The sequence below is a fragment of the Lithobates pipiens genome, unplaced genomic scaffold, assembly GCF_037356315.1.
Source record: "Lithobates pipiens isolate NorthernLeopardFrog02 unplaced genomic scaffold, aLitPip1_a1.2 Scaffold_8, whole genome shotgun sequence".
NCBI classification, from domain to species: domain Eukaryota; kingdom Metazoa; phylum Chordata; class Amphibia; order Anura; family Ranidae; genus Lithobates; species Lithobates pipiens.
The window spans coordinates 474,589,762-474,606,564 of record NW_027507903.1 but is presented as its reverse complement, the minus strand read 5'-3'; the positions used below and the strand labels follow the sequence as shown (position 1 = coordinate 474,606,564).

The window sequence follows — 16,803 nt, the reverse complement described above, 5'->3', positions numbered from 1 at the left end:
TTGTGTGTGTTCTAGGAAGGCGGAGTTAGCGGATTCCTCCATGCTTTCATCTGTGAAGTATTCGCCATGGTACGTGCACATGTAGCAGCTCTAGGCGGTAACGCTGTTGTGTCGTACATCATGAAGCAATGTGTGTTCATGGAGAACACAAATAAGAACCAGGTAATAAGCCTATCATAATGGTTGAGCATTTTTTAATATGTAAAGCAAAATTGAGCATGTATCATAAGAATCACTGTGGTGTGTTATGCTGTGGTGTACAAAAAATGGGACATATGTTTTTCTGTGGATTTTATGCTGCATTGCAGAAATACTAACTGTTTGGGGGAAATACTCCATGCGCAAGTAATGTATGGCTATGTGCAGCCCTTTACTTGTATGGGAGGCTGCACATGGCACAGGAAAGCACCAGCAATTTTATGCTAGGGGACTCTACAGCCTCTAAATATCTGTGTGCATGAGGCCTTTTTAGGATAAAGGAATGTATCCATGGAAGCCCTTTGGATGTGCTTGTTTATTCCTGTAGAGGAAGGAAGGATATCCTAAAGCCCCGTACACACGATCAAACAATCCGGTGGAAAAGTCCGGCGCCCCATCCCTGTCATTGTGACCAGAGACAGCGACAAGGCAACAGCTCGAGAAGAGAAGAACAGAAGGCCAGAAGACAGCGGCGACAGAAGACTGGGCCGCCGCTTGTAAAAGAGCTAGAAGAAGGCACGGTGGCCCGGCAAGAAGAACCAAAGAGGAGGACAAGACCCCCGAAGTCGGAAGAAGAGGGCGGCGGCAAAGAAGAAAGCCGGGCTCCTCCGCTAGTAAAAGAGCTAGCAGAAGATAGCGGAGGAGTCTGGCGAGAAGACCCCCAAAGACGGAAGAAGACGCCCGGAGCTGTGCAATAAACTATTTTAACCCTTGTGTGTTGTGTTTTTTTTTTTCACATGTGAATGGGTAGGGGTACATTGTACCCCATACTCATTCATATAGGGTGGGGGGCCGGGATCCGGGGGCCCCCTTATTAAAGGGGGCTCCCGGATTCGGATAAGCCCCCCACCCGCAGACCCCGACAACCAATGGCCAGGGTTGTCGGGAAGAGGCTGTGCGGCCCCCCTTCCCCAAGGCACCCCCCCCCATGTTGAGGGTACGCGGCTTGGTACGGCTCAGGGGGAGGCACTCGCTTGTCTCCACCTCCTTTCCTGGCCGGCCAGGGTAGAGTGCTCGGATAAGGGTCTTATATGGACCTGGGGGGGGCGGAACCCCACGCCGTTTTTTCGGCGTAGGGATTCCCCTTTAAGTCCATACCAGGTGACGGGACCAGCGACTCCTCCTTCGCTGGTCCCGGCTACCTGGAGCCGCGCTCAAAATGAACGGGCTTTCCTCTTTCTGTGTGTGCGAGTCCGTTCATTTCAAAAGTACGGCGGATAGTGCGGCGGATAGTCTGATACGTGTGTACGCGGCATAAGAGTGGCTAGGCATTGTAGAGTTTATTAGGATGATGGGGGTCATACCTGGAAGCCCTTGGATGTGCTTGCTTATCCCTGCAGAGCAAGTGATTGTCTATAGGAGTATCATGGATGCTTTCTTTGAAAGGGCATTTTCATTTTTTTTGCAAAGTGAATTAGATCATCTTAAAGCTGCACTTTCGGCAAAATGCTTATAGTAAATTTTTTTCTTTTTATATTCTGTTCTTTTTTTTTAACAATGTGCAGCCACAGTATCTTATGCTCCAAAGACGTCCACCCTCAGACCCATTCTCTAATTTTCTGGCCGGGGACAGTCAATTACTTTTCTTTATTATACATCCCAGGACACAGAATATCTTTATCTTCATTTTCATTGGGTTATGCTGCCACCTTTAGGTGACTGGACATAGGGGACAAAAAAAGTCCAGAAATACCCTCCTAGGCATAACCTCTCCATTTTAGACAAAGCTTGTGTTTTTTGCTAGTGTCTTGGTCATGTTTATGGAGTCTCTGCATGAAAGAATAGCTAACTTCTCAATCTCAGCTGGGATTAGGGGTCTTTTCTTTTTTTACCAAATCCATCACCTATGATTTTTCTACGCTCATAGGAAAGGTACCTGGACATGTGGTGACGGCCTTTAAGGCACAACAATCTATTGCCTTGCAGACCGGTAGGATACTGTACAGGTCCAGGGCAGTCAAGTCCTTGAAGGCGCTTGTGGCATTGCCCACCATGATGGGTAAAGATTGGATCCCCAATCTACATGAATGACAGACGTGATTGCTTATTGATCATTGTGAGATTAAAGCTACTCTCTCCCCCACCCCCAGACCGCTTCACCCTGTCTTTCCCACCTCCTTTCTTACCCAGCTTCACCCTGTCTTTCCCTTCACTATTTTCTTTTTTCCTTCCTCCTTCTACTCCTCAACTTCTATTCAGACATGCTGTTATATGGAGAATTTGCTCTCAATTTCTTTTCCCTACCTATCTGTATAATAAATAAAACATATGTATTTGTGTGTATATATAATATTATATAATATAATTATACAGCCCTCAAATTTTCCACTCGAATTTTGAGAGTGGAAAATGAGGGCTTGCGAGATGGGCTGCCTGGGAGTGGTGGGGCGAGTACCACTGACAGGTGGGGTTGTTCGGGAGCCGTTCTCCCTGCGTTCGCCCCAATGGCAGAGAGCATGGAGGAAGAGGATAGATGTGAGATGGCAGAGCTGTGTAGCACGCTATAACGGCTTACATTGAAATTGCCTCAGATCTGCTCGCCGTCACAAACAGCCCCGCCTCCTCCTGACCCCATGCCTGTGATAGACAGAATTCATCCATGCATTGGACCCGCGTTCTGTCTATCACAGGCACGGGGTCAGAAGGAGGCGGGGCTATGTGTAGCGTGCTATACCGCTCTTCGATCCCGCAGCTATCCTCTTCCTCCTGTCATGATCTGGTCGCCAATGTGAGTACAATGAGTCTAAAATGTTGGGCACAGTGAGTCTGAAATGGGGGCACGATGAGTCGGCAATGTTGGGCACAATGAGTCTGCAATGTTGAGCACAGTTAGTCTGCAATGTTGGGCACATTGAGTCTGCAATGGTGGGCACGGTGAGTCTGCAATGGTGGGCACGGTGAGTCTGCAATGGTGGGCACGGTGAGTCTGCAATGGTGGGCACGGTGAGTCTGCAGTGGTGGGCACAGTGTGGCTGCAGTGGTGGGCACGGTGAGGCTGCAATGGTGGGCACAGTGAGGCTGCATTGATAGACACTGGTGAGGCTGTGCTGATGGGAACTGTAAAGTTGTCGTTAATATTTATTTTTGTAACTTAATTCTGCATAAAACATTTAAGTGTCTTTTCACGAGAATAAGCCATATGCTCCATAGAGTTGAGCTTTATGGCAGAGTGGCCAGAAGAAAGCCATTACTTTCAGCAAAAAACTAAATGGCACACTTTTAGTTTGCGAAAAGGCACATGGGAAACTCCCAAAATGTATGGAGGAAGGTACTCTGGTCTGATGAGACTAAAATGTAACTTTTTGGCCATCAAAGAAAACAATGTGTCTGGCACAAACCCAACACATATAACCCAAAGAACACCATCCCCACAATAAAACATGGTGGTGGCAGTATCTTGCTGTTGGGATGTTTTTCAGCAGTTGGCACTGGGAGACTGGTCAGAGTCGAGGGAAAGATGGATGGTGCTAAATACAGGGATATTCTTGAGCAAAACCTGTACCACTCTGTGTGTGATTTGCTAGGACGGAAGTTCACATTCCACCAGGACAATGACCCCAAACACACTGCTAAAGCAACACTTGAGTGGTTTAAGGGGAAATATGTAAATGCATTGGAATGGCCTAGTCAAAGCCCAGACCTCAATCCAATAGAAAATCTGTGGTCAGACTTAGATTGCTGTTCACAATCGCAAGCCATCCAACTTTAAGGAGCTGGAGCAGTTTTGCAAGGAGGAATGGGCAAACATCACAATGGTAAGATGTGGCAAGCTCATAGAGACCTATCCAAAGTGAATTGGAGCTGTAATAGCCACAAAAGGTGGCTCTACAAAGTATTGACTTTAGGGGTGTGAATAGTTGTGCCCATTGACTTTTTCTGTTATCTTGTCCTATTTGTTGTTTGCTTCACAATACAAAAAAAAATCTTCAAAGTTGTGGGCATGTTCTGTAAATTAAATGATGCAAATCCTCAAACAATCCATGTTAATATCAAGGTTGTGTGGCATCAAAACATGAAAAATGGGGAGTGGTGAATACTTATGCAAGGCACTGTAAAGCCCCATACACACTATCAGATTTTCTGCTGATTTTTTCCTTCAGATTTACCAAAACCATGTAGTGCAAGGGCCTGCCTGATTGCATACAAATTGAAACTCCTTAGGTTTGAATCTCATATTATATGGTTATGGTAAATGTGAAGGAAAAAATCTGCAGAAAATCTGATAGTGTGTATGTGTATGTATGTATGTGTGTAAAAAAAAAAAAATAAAAAAAATAAAAAAAAAAATATATATATATATATTATACTGCGTTAAGATGATTCTGACAGTTTTAAGTACGAGAAGTATTTGTTTCACCTCAGTTTAAGCACACAGGATGAAGTGTATACTGTTTACTTTCTCTGGTTTCTAGTTTTATGTTGAAGTGGTTTCTACATTCAGTATGTTAAAGGTAAATGAACTGCACTGATGATACAAGAAACTCTGTAACGTATTGTCTGAAAATAATCATAGCTCTTTTGCTGTCAAGTATAGAAATCTGAACCCCCCAGAGGTTCCTGCAGCAGGAATGGTGAGTGCCCAGGGGTAGTCCCTGCTGGTAATCCCCCTTCTCTGGCATTTTTTTTATTGTTTTACAAACTTTTATTAGAAGGTTGCAAGAGGTAGTACAAAGAAACTGACAAATGAAAATCACATCAAAACTGTTTCTTAGAATACATAGTAAATTATATAAATTGCTTAAAAATTTACGTTAAAGCGGAGTTCCACCCAAAAGATGAACTTCAGCTCATTTGTTCCCCCCCGGTGCCACAATTTACACCTTTTGGGGGGGGAGGGGGGACAAGATACCCGTCTTTGGCAGATATCCTGTTCCCACTTCCAGGATCCACAGCCAGGGATATTGACGTCAGGGCTCAGCTCCCTCCTCTTCGCCCTGTTGCTGGACCTTAAGGCTACACTGGGCAGCAGTACCCGACAGCTGATGGAAATATCAGGCTACAGTGCCGACATCGCTGGACTCCAGGAAAGGTACGTGTCCTATTATTAAAAGCCAGCAGCTGCAGTTAGTGTAGCTGTTGGTTTTTAATTTTTTATTTTTTTTTTCAACGGTGGGTGGACCTCCGCTTTAACTATAATAGATTGGGATTTACAGGTACAATCGCAAATGTAATGATGATAATACAATTCTTTCTTGAGTAGGTGGTAAAAAGGCCTTGATACAGTAAGGGAAAAATATTGTTTTTAATTTGTTTGTTTTTTTTTTTTAAAAAAAGGGAAATATATTGTTGATCATCGTGGTGGTTTATTCAAAAGTGTTGCAATTATCAAACCAAGGTGCCCATTTTTGTTCATAATAAGGCATAGTGTGATACAAGTTGTGGAAAAGTTTTTCAACTCTGTTAATGGATTCCACTCTGAGTTTAACTTGATGGAGTGGAACCAAGGAAGTTCTCCAATGTGCAGTGGCCACACTGTGTGAATCAGTCTCATCTGTAGAGTGGTACTCTCCTCGATGGGAAAAAACTATACAAATTGAGTTGGATTATGGGAAAACTGAACCCCTGTGATTTTTGAAGTCAGAGGAGGTCAGCTTGCTTCAAATGGGGACACTCCCAGTATAAATGGAGAAATGAGGTCTGACATCCTCTAAAGCACAGAGGAGACACCTTAGGGAAAAATTTATGAACTCTAGTTGGAGTCCAGTACCATCTTGTGAAGAGTTTTACAGCAGTCTCCCTGATGTTCAGAGATATGGGAGAAGGACATTTTTTTGGGTGGTGTTACATAGCAGTAGTAGAGCTCAGGGGCAGAGCGGTCATCTTTGGGTTCCTATGTGAGGAGGCAGAGCCCTGCTATCTGTTGGACTAAAGGTGACAGTAGAACGTTGCTAAGAGGGACTATGGGTTGCAGTGGCATACAAGCCTTCTGTGGGGCTGCAGATCGCAGCAGAATACTTTCCGTTGTGGAATTACAGGTCAAAGCAGAGTGGTTCTTGTGTGGGACTACAGGTCACAGCAAGTATAAAAGGGGCCACTTGGCATTTCCTTTGGGCGATGGGGCACTGGGAGGATTAGAAGGGGTCTAACCTGGGGTAACCAGTGCACTGCTGTTTAAAAGCATGGTTCCCTGTCAACTGACTCAGACTGCTCTTCTCAACAAGGGTCTGTTTTACACTGATCAGCAGGCTATGTCTCAAATACCTTCTTCAGGTCGGGAGGAACCTGGATGCAGCATCCCATGCATTGTATCCCCTGGGAGTCAGAATGTTCTCCGCAGAGCTGACTCCCTCCACCTATTTATTATCTCTATTACTTTCAGGGACTTTCCTCTAGTGCTTTTGTGCCAAACCACTACAATTGCTGGTTTACATCACCAGCTTTCCAGCATTATTGCCAGGTTGGATCATCCTGGCTGCAAGCAAAAGTATTACCCTGCTCTTCTCCCCTCTCTATTAAAGGAAGAGGAGTTTGTGGAGGATGAGGTTAAGGAAGACAAGAAGGTTTCAGTAGACGGGGACATAGAAGAATCCTCTTGTGAGTAATCTACTACTAATGAACCTAAGGATCTTGGTTTATCTCAGACCCAAAAAGCCTTTGTGAGTCTTCTCATGGAAGTTGTTTGGGCTAATTTAAAGTTACCTCTTCCTGAGTCCTCTACTCAAATGGTTACAGGTTTTGGTTTGTGGCGTCTGACACAACATCTTTATCTTCATCTACATTTCAGTTTAATTTTGGGTCCCTCCAACGGAATGTCATTGGCGGCATGGGACAGGAGGACACAGTTGCTGTATTCCCAATGCCGTTGCTCCCTGGCACAAGACTGTCTCTGGATTGGTCTCCTCAGATACTGGAGATATGATCGGTCAAGGGAACTTGGTCACTACAGGAGAGGGTGTCGTCCATCAACATCTCAGAATTGAGTGTGATTCCATTGCCCTACTACATTGGTGCAGTGCAGCTGAAGAGCCTCCCTGTGAGGACTCAGTCGAAGAACACCATGGCGGTGGAATACATAAATCATCAAGGAAGCCCCAGAAGTTGACTTCCCAGGATCAAATTGTTCTTTCGTGTCTTGAATTGAACTCCATATTTCCAAACTTCGTCGTCCACATTCTAAGCTTGGGAGATTGGCAGGCAGATTTCCTGAGTCGTCAACATCTATCTCCGTGAGAGTGGGTTGTTCACCCAGAGGTATTTGAGGAGCTCTGCCAATGATGGGGAACCCCAGATGTGGATCTCCTGACAAACAGATTCAAGGAGAAGCTGGATAGGCATGTCTCGAGGCCCAGGCATCCTTGGGTGTTTGTGGTGGATGCTCTGGGGATGCTGTTGGATCAGTTCTCCCTAACTTATGCTTTCCTGCCGTTACAGCTTTTACCTCATCTGCTTTTCAACATTTAAGTGGAAGAAATTCCAGTGATTCTTGTTGCCCCTGCCTGGTCCAGGAAAACTTGGTACTCCGAAATTGTGAACATGTTGGCATTGCACCGATTCGTACTGTGCTGTTGCCAGCAATAGGCTGCAATTTGGCCTGCAATTTGAAATGTCATGTGAACGGGAGCATTCTTACATTGCTGAATGCTAGGAAGGTGATTTCTAGAAAGATTTACAACAATTCTTGGAAGTTTTACTTGCCTTATGTGAGGCTCACGGATTTCACCCTCAAAATTATGTAGTTGTCTGCTTACTGGCAGTTCTTCAATCTGAAAATAATTTGGTACTCGACTTGATCAAAGGTCAAATTTTCAGTCTTGGCGTTATTAGAGACCAATTGCTTCACACTCCTTGGTGTGGGCCTTTCTGCAAGGCATAACGTGTTCCACTGGTTAGGACTCCGTAGACATGGTACCTCAGCTTGGCACTTTCTGTATTTCAGAAATCTTCATTTGCACCCATCCAGGGTATTCCTTTAATCCCTCAAAAGGTTATTTTTCTGGTTGCTGTTTCTTCCATTTGCAGAGTTTCTAAATGGGCTTCGCTTTCCTGTAAGGGAACTGTTCCTACTGCTCTACCATGACAAGGCGGTTTAATTGCCTCAGCCATTATTTTTATCTAAGGTGGTTTCTGGGTTCCATCTCAAAAAAGACAGCCTCAGACAACGATGACAAGGCTTTTCACACCCTGCATGTGGTTCATGCTATAAAGTGTTACCTGAAGTTGAACCTGCTGCAATTCGTCACACAGATTCCCTATTTGTGCTTGCTGAATTTCATGGAAGGGTCATGCAGCTTCCAAATCTACTACCTTAGATGGATCTGTCAAATTATTTCTCAAGCTTATGGTCAAGTTCCACCATTTTTGGTAATGGCTCATTTTACCAGGATTGTCAGTGCCTCCTGGGCTATTCGTCATCAGGCTTCGGTAGCTCAGGTTTGTAAAGTTACATACAACTCAAGATACACTATCAATGACCTCCCAATTAGTATATCATCACAGCGCTCACACACCCCCTCCCTCCAGCTGCCACTTAAAAAATTAAATATATCTATCAGAAGGTGGAAAGAAAGCAAATCTATCACTTGAAATGCAAAATAAGCACCTAGTGGCGCTATACAAAACCACACTGTTAGGTAACAGTGTGCTATAATAACCAAAAATGCCTAACGTGAAAATTAAAAATGTGCATAAATATAATCAACAATACAATAAATAGTGATGAAGTAGCAACGAAATCCAATCACAACAAAATTTACAGTCAAAAATATATAAATCCCACAAAAAGTGATACTGTAGATATGTGTCAAAAAGTGAATAAAAAATGAACACAATAACAAATAGTGTTCTAATGAAGATGTGCAGTTCCAAAGTGAATTCGATTAATCTTCAATCAAATAAAATTGATGAGGAGCAATAACCATAATGGTGGCAATAGTTCAAAAAATGATTAATTCAGGTGAACATTCTGTAGCCAAGTGTCCATCAAATGAAAAAACCTCCACCGCACCCTTGGTGTTCGTGCCCCCCTTGTTCAAAAAACTCACCAGCAGTATTGCCCAGCACTCTCGTGTCGGGCAAAAACGCATATAGTGTATACAGATGATTATTTCTCCAAGCCACTTCTTATGATAACTTCGCAGGCAGAGGATAGTCACTTATTATCTCAGAATTACCTCAAGGAGACAAAAGAAACTTCCCATAGTGCAATAATGTAAAGCTATTTTAATAAAACATCGAATTTTAAAATCACACTCACATGGATTCAATTAAAAACAGGCACTTCAAATAGACAATCCACTGGTCAATTCAAAGGTTCTTCCCTCATAGGCATTGGTAGGTATACTGGAAGCAAGCTAGGTAGTATCACATAGCACCGTCTCTATACAAGGTATCTGTGTGGTACCTGACAGCAGACAGCTCAAATTGAAAACAGCGCCAAATGGTGATATTCCGTCCTTCAACCTGTATGTTCTCCTCCCTCCGCCTTCTATCAAGTTAATTACTGTGTGTGCTGGTCGCCATATAGCCACGCCCCCGACATGTTTCGTCCAATGGACTTCCTCATGGGTTTTGAAAACCCATGAGGAAGTCCATTGGACGAAACATGTCGGGGGCGTGGCTATATGGCGACCAGCACACACAGTAATTAACTTGATAGAAGGCGGAGGGAGGAGAACATACAGGTTGAAGGACGGAATATCACCATTTGGCGCTGTTTTCAATTTGAGCTGTCTGCTGTCAGGTACCACACAGATACCTTGTATAGAGACGGTGCTATGTGATACTACCTAGCTTGCTTCCAGTATACCTACCAATGCCTATGAGGGAAGAACCTTTGAATTGACCAGTGGATTGTCTATTTGAAGTGCCTGTTTTTAATTGAATCCATGTGAGTGTGATTTTAAAATTCGATGTTTTATTAAAATAGCTTTACATTATTGCACTATGGGAAGTTTCTTTTGTCTCCTTGAGGTAATTCTGAGATAATAAGTGACTATCCTCTGCCTGCGAAGTTATCATAAGAAGTGGCTTGGAGAAATAATCATCTGTATACACTATATGCGTTTTTGCCCGACACGAGAGTGCTGGGCAATACTGCTGGTGAGTTTTTTGAACAAGGGGGGCACGAACACCAAGGGTGCGGTGGAGGTTTTTTCATTTGATGGACACTTGGCTACAGAATGTTCACCTGAATTAATCATTTTTTGAACTATTGCCACCATTATGGTTATTGCTCCTCATCAATTTTATTTGATTGAAGATTAATCGAATTCACTTTGGAACTGCACATCTTCATTAGAACACTATTTGTTATTGTGTTCATTTTTTATTCACTTTTTGACACATATCTACAGTATCACTTTTTGTGGGATTTATATATTTTTGACTGTAAATTTTGTTGTGATTGGATTTCGTTGCTACTTCATCACTATTTATTGTATTGTTGATTATATTTATGCACATTTTTAATTTTCACGTTAGGCATTTTTGGTTATTATAGCACACTGTTACCTAACAGTGTGGTTTTGTATAGCGCCACTAGGTGCTTATTTTGCATTTCAAGTGATAGATTTGCTTTCTTTCCACCTTCTGATAGATATATTGTAAAGTTACATGCCTAGTTTTTGGTTCAGAAAAGCGGGGGAGGGGACGGGACGCAGCACATTTTCTAGGCCCCACCTCCACACACGCTTTATGCCCAATCGCTACCCAAGAACCAGGTCATTAGTGTGGTCCTAGATCGGGTAGCTTGCTCTGGTCCCTGACTGGCCCTCAATTTACCGTTCATGTCAGTTAAAATCTCCCTCCTTTCTGGGGGCAGGCCAGCCTGATGGAGGTGAGGCCTGCCCCCTCTCTAGCTTGTCTGTTGACCCTTGCTAACCTGTCGGCGGCATGTGAGTGCTTGTGACACCGCCATTGTTTGATCTCCCTGCAGGGGGTCCGAACCTGTGCCTACTGCTGTCCTCCATTCCATCCTGACAGCTGCCTGTCTGCCCTGTACACCACACCAGCCCTTTATGCTGTTTGCAAAAAGCCATGATGTAAGTGGTTATTGAATAGAATTACTGTTGGTTTTTACTCATACTTACCTGGTGCTCTGCTTCTGCTGTTTTTTTTATTTATTTTATTTTTTATTTTTTCGCAGTTATTCTTATTTTATCTCAACTGCTGTTAGTGAGTGCTAACTCACTCACTAGTTACTAGTTTGTGTATTGTTGATTTGTTTATACTCATTTGACTTTGTGGTTGGGGAAAGGAAGTTTTGGTGGAAAAAAAAAAAATCGGAGCATCCTAAAAATTAGCTTTACAGTAGAAAGCTAGTCATAGGGATATTATGGAAATGAGGGGATAACCCCACCATTGCCGGAGAAAAAGTGTCTCTATTGGTAGATTTCCCTTCACCTTATATTTGAGTGACAACTGTCAGCTTTTGGATTTTATCTTACTTTTGTCCCTGAGCAAACAGGAAGATGGTCACATGCTTCCAATATCCGAGTAATTCCAGCATGCGTAAAAGGAAACATAAATTGGCAAAGTGACAGTCTATTTAGATGAATATTAGTGGGGGCTGTTCCAGCCAATGTTTTAAATTGCTTACACAATAATCTAAACTTCCATTATCCTCTCTTCTAGGCACAGTGTCTTATGAACGTCAGTGGCGATGCTGTTATCTTTACGAGAGAATTGGAGTCAGACGGAGCCCCACTTGCTTCACAGCAGACTATGACAACCTCTACAAACCAAACAGCAGTGGTGGGCAGAGAAGGGACATGATCGTCAATAAAAGAGGAGGCTAATCTTGCCAGGAGGATGCACAATATTGCCAAGTTATCATCCAGTCAGATTGTGATCTGCTTTCTGAGTTGCTTGTTATAATATGGACGTTCACTTAGGTACATCAACATCTGTAGAATGCAGCAATATAATAGCAATAATTTTCTGCATGTGCTCAGAATTCATTGTAAAATTTTCACAGAACTGAAAGACCTAATCTAACCGCCCTGTGATCCCAGCTATGCAGACATGGGAAGACCGGCACCCAAATTGAGCTTCTTTGTGGGGAAGAAAGAACCTGAAATAGGATTGGATAATATTGTGTCCAGTAACTAAATTCATTCTATAGCTGTTGCTGTGAGTCCAGCAAATCTGCTGTGACCCTTAGTGTGCTGCATTTCGGTGTAACAGGTACAATGGGGGATTATTCACCATCAATTCACATATGGCAAAGCTGTAATGAATCTCTGCAAATTACCAGTTTTGGAAAAAAAACTACTGTGAAGTGAAACCACCTTAATCCAAACAAATATACAGGAGGCAAAAGAAGCTTGGTTTGAACACTATCGGCACATAATATATTTAAATCTCTGAACTTATTATCATCTTGTGCACTGCATGTTATGATCTATGACTGATTTTGCTTGGAAATGCTTTTAAGCACCTTTCTTTCTTGTCCGTTGAAGGGCATGGGAATTCAGAGACTGTCAAGTTATGCTCTGGCTTACAGGAGGAGTGGACACTAACAAGCAAAACATTGTGCACCAACCCAGAATAACCTCTCCTCTACCTAGCATGCCTTCATGTTTTTTCTGGTGTTGTAGGTCTTGAACATCCAGTTGATTCCTTGTGCCTTTTTTCTTTCTGTTCATGTTGGCAGGTTCTCTTATCTGGTAGGGGGCTCAGTCCCATCTAGGTTTCATATTCAGGCGTTGGTCCTTCAAGTGGCTCTTGGGCTGCAGGCAGTCCCTATTTCTATTCAGTTGGGCCCATTAGTGGTTGTTGCTCTGCTCATCCCTCAGTTGAATGGCATTTTTACGTCATAAAAAGTATCTTCATTCCTGTGTGAATGTCAGGGGACGTAAAAGAAAATAGAATTTTTGTACTCTCCATAAAATCCTTTTCATGCAGCCCATTGAGGTACACAAGTCATGTACCCCCCATTTTATGTTTCTTCTCTAAATACTCCTTGCCAAAAAATAAGGGATGCTGGATAGAGGAGAGGTTCTATTGGGCTGACTTTTACAGCTTTTTGTGTATACTGTCCTGTAGGCATAGAGAATAACCGTATAATATCTGAATTCCTGTGTCCCTCTAATAACTCCAAGAAAATGTTTTTTTACGGTGAGTACAAAAATCCTTTTTTCTTTCAAACAAATGCTGCTTCTTGCTTTCCCTCTGCTATTTACTGGCAAAATTGAATAATATCTACACACCCCCCCATAAGTGTCCTCACACAAACTTGTATTGCAGAGAAGGAGTGTGTCTGATCAGGTTTGTTACTGATTGCTGACTGAATCAAACTCTGGTGCCTATTGGACATCAAAGTCATGTTTAGAATCTTGACACAACTGCTGCAAAGTAATGGTCAGACTAGGAAAAAGGGGGTTTTAGTACAATGTCTTTCTGACTTAATTTTATATCCCTGTGCCATCATCGCTTCAATCCCAACAATCTTGCAAGTCCAGGGCACCAAGAGGAAGCTCCGATGTCCTACCGATAAATCCTGAAATGACATGCCCCATGATTGTTTTAGACTTGTGTAGTCCCTGGGCAGCTGTAGGTGGTCCTCTGGGCAGTAAAAGGGGAGTACTGTGTAATGTGATCACCAACTTACAGCTTCCTAAAGGTGTTACTAGGCTGGATTCTATGGTAATTGCAATATATTTACTCCTACACAGCTTCAGCATAGGTAATGTCTAACATCACCTTTGTAGTCAAGGACTACAGATGGAAGCCTAAATGACTTGCCTCTAAACAGGAAGTGGGTGTGTGACACTTACTGGTGCACAGCTGGATGTAAGGCATTTAGCTGAGACAGAAAGTAAAATGTAATCATTGATTGCATACAGGCAACATGAGAGGAAACCCCATACCAGGAAACACTTCAGGAGGTATTTGCAAAAACAGTTGTAATTATATTTAGGTTGGAGTTACACTGGACACTATTTTTATGATAAAAAAAATATTTCTGCCATGTGGCCATATATTGGGTTGTCCAACACCTCATTCCAAATCAAGAGCTACCAATATGGAGTCAGCCCTGACTTTTCTTCTTTCACAGCCACTCCTTTTATGAAAATGCCCCACTGGATGCTGATATATAGTTAGTGGGATTTGCACCGATGGGTGGCTGTCAGGGTCACTCACATTTCCTCTTCATCCCAGAGAGGATCAGTTGGGAGGGAAGTGGGACTGTTGGTTATAATCTTCCACTCTTGTCTTGGTACATGTCTAGGGCGGCTGGGGTGCAGGGGGTGGGGTTTTAGATGAAAATTGATAAACTGTCATGTTGGGCAGATACTGTGTATTCTAATAGTTTTGGTGGCTTTGGATCAAGTAAAAAAAATTTAACAGATTGATGCCTTAGACCTTGTTTACACCATAGGCCTGAGACGTCAGTTGTTCTGCTTGCATTTTCTGCATTCTCTATGTGTTGGAATCTGCAACGTGTATGCAGTTTTCTGCATGTAAAAAAACTGACATGAAATCAACATTGGTGTAAATAGGGCGCACAAATGTCACACAAGAAAACTGATGTCAACGTGCAAAAAAACTGATGTCCACGTGCATGAAAACTGAGGTAAACTGATGTCTCCAGAGGTGAAATCTGTGCAGTTTTCCCATCAGTTGCCATCCATTTTCATGCATGTATGATGTGAATGAGCCCTTAGGCTGGATTCGCACCTATGCATTTTTAGTGCTTTTTGCATTTTGCAGATTTGGACTACAGTCCATTTACCATGGTTTCCGATGGAACACGTTCTGTAGTGCAAATATGCAAAATGCAAAAAGCACTAAAAATGCATAGGTGTGAATCCAGCCTTAGTGTTTGTGAATTAAGGCTGGTCTCAAAAGGAGTGCATCCCAGTTGGAGGTCATTTGTGCCTAAGGCTGGCCATACATTAAGCAGATTTTATACAGTTCTGAATTTTTCTCTGAGAGTGGCTATGTTGGCACCCTTCCACCTGATATTTTACAATTGAAAAATTTAAGGAGCTGGGCAGAAAAATTGTCACTGAAAAGCGATTGCATTCAGTCAGATGCGAGAACTTTTCAGATATTTTGAACATTGGTGGCACAGGCTATTAGAATCTGATATGGAAAGCCACACACTACTAGACTGTAGTTTACTGCAGCTCATTTGTAAACAATATTTGCTACAAACTAGAACCTATTTTCTTAATTTGCAAATCCTGAAAAAGTCGGTGCCCTGGTAGACTTTTGTATGTTTAAAACAAATATTTAATTAGTAATTTTATGTCTGAAAAACTTTAAGCAAATTTGACACCCACAAGCCTCAATGTACAGCCATAGATGCATAGTTTTTTATGACAACCCGTTTTAACTAGGAATAAATAGGAGTAACATTGCTGATCACATGGAGTTCTAGTAATATATTTAGGTTAGGAATTCAGCTAAGCACTATTTACTTTCAAACAAACCACATAAAATAACACAATTTCAGAAAACCAAAACTCAAAACAAAAAGAGCCTGGCTGGGTGTAACAGCTACATGAGAAAAATGTAAAAAAAATTAATCATTGTGGGTGAGGAAAATTCTGCTTCCAGAAACCAATGGAAGTTTTCCTTCCCGCTTTCATGTGTTGGTCAGTTATGGTCATGTGATGGTGGAGGTGGGCCCGTATGCAGCACCTCTTCCACTGACTTTCAGTGTTCTTAAGCAGGCTAGGCAGAGGTACAGTAACAGAATATCTTACTAGTAATTGGTTATGTCGCTGGGCTGCAATCGCACCAATTTTATAGAAGTCCAACAGAGATCCCAGATCACAGTTTTGAGTATGAAGGAAGGAGCATCAGACAGATGGCACCTTGTATAAAGATCCGGCTTTCCACAATACAGACAGCTGTTATAAAGGATACAGTATAATAATCCCAATCCATGACACTTCTCTGATGGTGCCTGTCAATGAAATTCATTATCAACGACACAAGATTTTTTTCACAAAGCCAACAGCAGGGGGCAGCATCAGTGGGGCTCAGCATCCCTGTATATAACTTGTGGCTGTGAAAGCTAGTAAGTCATGCGAGATTTAAAATCATCTATATTTTTGATACTTTATTTTTAGTATTTTATGTTCTGGACATTGTCATTGCACAGAAGACACAAGGAGGAGATATTGACAGCTACAGGGGGCACGCTGGAAACAAACTATAAACTTGAATGTAAATATTTATATGTGACAGGTTGTAACATTTCTTGAGTGTATAAAGAGAAATAAACTGGTTTTAATGAGGATATTATGCTGATTTCTTCTGTTTTTCATTCTGTAGACACTTTTTCAGGCTGAACGTGTTTATATGTTAAAAGAAACCAATAATCATCCCATCCCTGCTGTACTATGTTAGGCAATGCAGTGTTCAGGTATTGTAGATTGAAACATTACCCCGTTTACCTGCACATCAACAAACATAACTCCAAATAAGTGTCTTCCCATACTGCAAACTCTTGATTTTAACTTTCAGCTATGGTGTGGAAATTACATATCACACCAAATAAGAATATATCATCAAAGCACAACCTCCTCCTAAAAATACAGTACTGTGCACAGGTGTGAAGAAATGCTGTAAAGTAAGAATGCTTTCAAAAATATACATTTTATTTGTTTATATTTACCAATTTACAAAATGCAAAGTGAACGTACAGAAGAA

At 42.2% G+C, this 16,803-nt stretch overlaps 1 protein-coding gene across 10 annotated transcripts in view; it reads left to right on the top strand.

Annotated features, from left to right (window-relative positions):
• The window catches only part of C2CD5 (C2 calcium dependent domain containing 5), a 159,735-nt gene extending 143,347 nt beyond the window's left edge, over positions 1-16,388 (top strand). For all 10 annotated transcript variants that reach the window (XM_077468716.1, XM_077468714.1, XM_077468712.1 and 7 more), the window contains 2 exons: positions 16-162; positions 11,770-16,388. In XM_077468716.1, the coding sequence (XP_077324842.1) occupies positions 16-162; positions 11,770-11,910 (288 nt within the window). In that variant the 3' untranslated portion in view covers positions 11,911-16,388. The remainder of the gene's footprint in view (positions 1-15; positions 163-11,769) is intronic.
• Positions 16,389-16,803: the final 415 nt, after the last annotated feature.